Source organism: Mytilus californianus, unplaced genomic scaffold, assembly GCF_021869535.1.
Source record: "Mytilus californianus isolate M0D057914Y unplaced genomic scaffold, xbMytCali1.0.p SCAF_1, whole genome shotgun sequence".
Lineage (NCBI taxonomy): Eukaryota > Metazoa > Mollusca > Bivalvia > Mytilida > Mytilidae > Mytilus > Mytilus californianus.
Window position 1 is genome coordinate 49,004,716 of NW_026262581.1, and position 5,432 is coordinate 49,010,147.

At 33.0% G+C, this 5,432-nt stretch overlaps 1 protein-coding gene across 1 annotated transcript; it reads right to left on the reverse strand.

Moving 5' to 3' along the window:
- On the reverse strand, window positions 1-5,432 carry LOC127722562 (uncharacterized). Its single transcript, XM_052229331.1, has 3 exons — window positions 5,408-5,432; window positions 3,488-3,575; window positions 1-1,721 (listed from the first exon to the last, which is right to left on the reverse strand). The coding sequence occupies exons 1-3, from the start codon at window positions 5,430-5,432 to the stop codon at window positions 1,208-1,210; spliced, it is 627 nt and encodes a 208-aa protein (XP_052085291.1). The 3' UTR covers window positions 1-1,207.

Consider the following 5,432-nt stretch of genomic DNA (forward strand, 5'->3'; position numbering starts at 1 on the left):
CTACGATATATAGTTTAATGACAATAACATAATTAAATTAAAATTTTACGTAAATGAAAAAAATTAAAATTAGTGGCAATCAGATAGAAATCAGTGACATAGTTACCACTACAAAAACATGTCAAATGTATTCAACAATGGACGAACGGTCAAATCGTACAGTAGTGGTGCTCGATGTATGGATTTTTTTTCTGGTCAAAGAAAGACAACTCCAATGATTGAAAAATCTGATCTCTAATGCATTATAGGTTGAGCCCATACATATAATAAAATAGGCATTCCTACAGAAAATTGTATTCAATTTTTCACTGACGAACGTGTGTTTGGTTCAAGTTTTTAGATTTTTCCTTTGCAAATCGTAAAGAGAAGCACGCGTTGTATCGTATTATACACGCCTATAAGCGACAAAACTAAAACATGTATCGGTAAAAATGTATGTGCTTTACTACTATGGTTATTGTTCTCTTTGTTACAGGTAACCAATAAAAAAAAATAAAACAAAAATAAAAAATTGGGTGCTTTTACGGTATTCAAAATCTGTGTAAAGGAACAGAATTATACATTTTGAATAGTCGTTATATATTTTTGATACAGAATGATATTTATTAATACTATTTTGCTATTCCTTCTTTAACCTTTCAAAATATAGCTGGAATGCCTATGTAAAGTAATGTTGGGTTATTCTGAAGAATTCTCTGGTAAGATCTTAATCGTCTCAAATAGAGTCAAGTTTATGATTAATCAAAAAGAAAGTGCATACTTGACATTAATGCAAACATTAAAGGAAAAAAATAAGGCGGAAAAGGGGGAGGGGGTAAACAGTACACATTAGCATGTTCAAGAATTTGTTCTAAACAATCTTCTGTTATCTAGAGCAATGAACGAACAAGTGGTACAGTAAAAATATCCTATAGCTATAATAAAAAACTAGAGAGAGAAAAAACGATTTATCAATCGTAGATTTTTTCGTAATAAAGGCAAAACAAAGCTTCATAAAATCAATGCTATGAAATACGATTTTAAGATTGCTCTTAATTACTTTAAGTAAGCTGAAGCTATAGTGTCTGTTACTAAAGACATTTATCAATTAATGGGTTGATTTTTAAATATTATTACATACAATTTCACTGTTTTGATAGTTTAAGCTTATTCTTCCTCTATTTCTTAAAATCAGACAAAAAAAAGTCATCTCAAGAGCGTGTCTTATTCATCTAGTACTTGTATTAATGCTTCGAACTGGATTTGAATGCGGCAACCATATAGCTAAGTCTTTTGCACTCCTTCTTACTTTACCATAAGTTTCGTCGTTTAAAGGGTTTTCGACACGATCTGACACATAATCTCTGCTTTCAAGCATGCGCTGTCTTTTCTTTTTTAATCTCATTGCCGTTTTCTTCGATAATCGTCCTCGTTTTGGCAGCTCTTCCCACCTTGTTGATATTCTTGGGGTAACGTTTTGATGATTAATATAGAAAACGTTCCCGGTAACATCCATTCTTCTCCGGTGACTTTCGAGTGGTTCACGACAACATCGACAACAGCCGAAAAACCAACTGCACACACCAAGGTAACCACAGCAACCATACAATGAACAACATCCATAGTAATCTATGCACCCACAGACATCACAACTTCCACCATAATCACAACATCCACCACAGCAGCCTACATATTCGTCTTCATCAGAATTCAAAGCACGGACGCGATTACGACGACGATACCTGAAAGACAAGAATGAAAAAATAGATTTTGAAAATTTTAATACGTATTACCAATTTCCTTTGTATATCAGAGTCAAAATTGGAAATTTGACTTAACCTACTGGAACTTTAAAGGTAAAGTTTATAAGTACATTTAAATACACTCGAAAGATGATTCAACAATGTTACAAATATATAGTTATATATAATCTATGCAATTCAGTGCTACAGTTTGCTGTTGAAGACTATCTATCCGTAAGCAAAATGATTTTTTTTCTGATAGACAGTATAAATAGCTTTACTCACGGTACGGTGTTTGTATGGTTAGAATGTTCTCTTTTTATAAATTTCAATACAAAATAATTGACAAAATCCATTTAAAAAATTCACTTATAACCAATCGTTCCGTATTAATAATGCTATCACATGTCAGGAATACAGTACAGTAGAAAAATATCATCAAAGATACCAGGCATGATTTAGTACGCCAGACGCGCGTTTATTCTACAAAATACTTATCAGTGGCACATGCAAATCAGGATTCTGTGAACTTCAGTAAAAATTTAAAAACTCTTAGAAACTGCCCCTGATGTGAAATAATTCGAACAAAATTGGTAATATCTCTTACAAAAATGGCAGAACTGTTGTCATAATTCTTGAACGACTACTTTCCAAAGAATTTCAAAAAAAAAATGTTGAGTTAATACAGCGATAAAACTTCAGATCATCTAAGAAATTGACTTTCTCGGGAAATAACCTGTTTCTAATCATTCCGTAATTTTTGGGCTTTGAAACAAACTCTGTTTTTGGAAACACCTGTAAGACAATAGTTTCTTAGCTCATTTATATGACCAATCAATTTGTGGGTAATTGATAAGTGAGTTCCGGGTCACATATAACATGACATATAACATGCATATTGAAGATTTTACCTTCCCTGCTTTGTACTAAATCGATCTGCAGATCGAATTTTTAATATGCTTACTTGCAAGTTGACAGTATGAAAGAAAATATGTCACCCTATTTATAGTTGTAAATTTGGACTGGCACTGTAAAAATGGGTGAGTACATAAGGAGCACCTAGAGACTTCTCAATGAGTTGTTAAAAGGGTCCTTAAACGTACAGAGAGCGTGGAACTTTCCATACCCGACGCATTAGATTTAAAGTCCCAAATCCGCTCGGACTTGGTTGCGTATCTTTACATCCCACAGAGACACAGCACTCATCAAAGATACCAGGCTAATAACTATGTACGCCAGACGCACGTTTTGTCTTTCACAAAAGTCATCAGAGTCGCTGATTTTACTAAACCGATCTGCTTAGTCGAATTTTTAATAAAAATTATGCTAACTTACAAGTTAAAAGTCTAAAAGAAATATGTCAACCTATTAATGGTTGGAAATTTGGACTGGCACTGGAAAATGGGTATTGAATAAAAATAGTTAAAGGCAAAATCAAGTATGAAGTTGATGAGCATTGAGGACCAAATATTCCAAAATTGTTTGCCAAAAACTAAAAGACGCCTTTATCTAGCATCGTTTCTACTGTCTGATTTGAGAAGTCCAGATGATTAATTGTCTATACATAGCCTAGTAGACCCTTTGGGTCTGTACAACATAGAAGACAGTATGGTGACTTTTAGATTTTTTCTGCACTTGTAATGTTTGTCCATAATCTCCCTTTATGATATAAATGTAGATAAAATCGTGTCTCTTTTATATGTACATATTATTTACTTTGTATACTATAGTAGACCGAATACCAGAGAGAAAACAAGTTGGCTTACCTGTGTCGTTTTGTGCAATACAAACATAAAGCAGTTATAATGGCGATGGTTAGCAAAAGTCCTAAACCAATTAGCAACCAGAACCATACTGAAAAATAAAGAAAATGTTGTTTTTTCTATACAATTTATGCAAATCCTTGAGACAAGGCTGGCACAGTCTTGCTACAGGAGGGGGAAATCCGTTTCGGCTTATCGCCTTCGATTGAAAACTTTTAGGGAGGGTATTCATCTACAATTTTATCATGATGGTAATAAATGAAATGAATTTAAAATGCGAATGTGTTAAACGGCCCTAAGACTGTTCTTAATCATATAAAACTGAAAATAAGTCAAGCTGCTAGAAAACTTGTTCACCTTATTGAATAGGAAACACTAATGGTCATTTTGCCATTCTTCGATTTAAAGATGGCACCATTACTGACTTTCTTGGATGACACTGTATAAGGTTGAATTTTGGAGGAGTAATACATTCTTAGTTACTCTGTTGATGGGTTAAAGTAAATAAAAACAAGCATTGGAAAATTGCTTTTGAACTTATTTGATCTGTCCAATGATACCAGGAACCAATTTTGGTGGACAGCTACAGTCATGCAATTGTTTAAGTACTGCAATTCAGACCTTCTTTGTCATTTGTCTAAGATGAGCAAAACAACTGCTGTAACATGAATTATTTACTTTATTTTGTTTTCTATTAAGTTAATATCATGATTACATGAACCATTTATTAATTTGTTAATAAAACATTCAGCTATGGCTTTGTACAATGATTATAATAAAATGTGAGGTAAATATCAAGCCTAGCATCAAGCAGACAGCAACCCAACTATACAAATAACCAAAAGTCTTCTAGAGGTCAATATACAGTCTTCATTAATAGATAGTTCATACAACATGTTAAGCCTTTAAACTTGATTTTTGAACTGATTTGTGATTTCTTTCTGCAACCGGTTATTGAACAAGCTGACAAATTGTGAAATTTTCGCCAAAGATTTGATACGTGTTGAAAACAAAGAGGTAGGATGTGAAACAGACTGAGAGTTTTTGCCAACATTATTAAGACGGGTTTTTTCGGAAATGTGATCAATTATAAATGTCTGAAGCAGTTTTTTACAAATTTCTTCTTTTTTTCTCTCTCTCTGAAAGATGAAGAAGAAGGAAATTCCTAAATTAAATCAAACCCAAAATTCTATCCGAGATTAAGCGATGAAATGTCTTTCAAATACAAATTAATTCATTTTGGTCAACAACGTGAAAATTAAAAAATAGTTAGAATTTGCAGCATTGTATCAACATTGTCTCCAACAACAATTTGTAGCACTGATAAGTATTTTGATGGTTTGAATATATGTTGAGTCTTTTAAAAAAGATATAAAAGAATATTATTCAGAGTCTGTAATATCTAGTATCTTGTAGTTTTCAACAAATATCACATTGCAACCTAGTGAGTAAAACAAATAGCGTGGGGAAAATGGCCCTATTCAGTGCCGGATCTAGGGGCGTAGAGGGCGTACCCTCCCCCCTCGTCAAAAAAAATTACAATGTTTTTCGCGATTTATATGATTTTTTAGCATAAAATCGTTCAAAAATGTGTCGGTGTATAACCCGTTTTATGGAATTACGCCCCCTTTCAAATATCTTGGATCAACTCTACTATCTCTTTATTCGTCTTATTCATATCTTTATATTTTTTCAGTTATATTTTGGTTTATGTATTGTATCTTAAAAAGTATAAAAAAAAACTTTACTAACCATCATCAATAAAATCCAAAGAACATTTAGGTGAACCAATCCAATTTGTGCCATTACATGTTATTGTTGGAGTCCCCGTTTGTTTATAACTGTCATGACACACATATCCCACTTGGGCGTCTTTTTTGTAAGCGGATAAAGATCCCGCTGGATATCCATGAGGAATAGTACCTGGGGGCTTACATGTTGTAGACAT

Bases quoted from the DNA above. Each gene is read 5' to 3' on its own strand.
- LOC127722562 (XM_052229331.1), bottom strand. From the start codon at position 5,432: ATGTCTACAACATGTAAGCCCCCAG. The intron at 3,576-5,407 runs GTACTATTCCTC...TTTATTTTTCAG, and splicing joins TACAACATGTAAGCCCCCAG to TATGGTTCTGGTTGCTAATT. The intron at 1,722-3,487 runs GTAAGCCAACTT...CTTGTCTTTCAG, and splicing joins TATTGCACAAAACGACACAG to GTATCGTCGTCGTAATCGCG.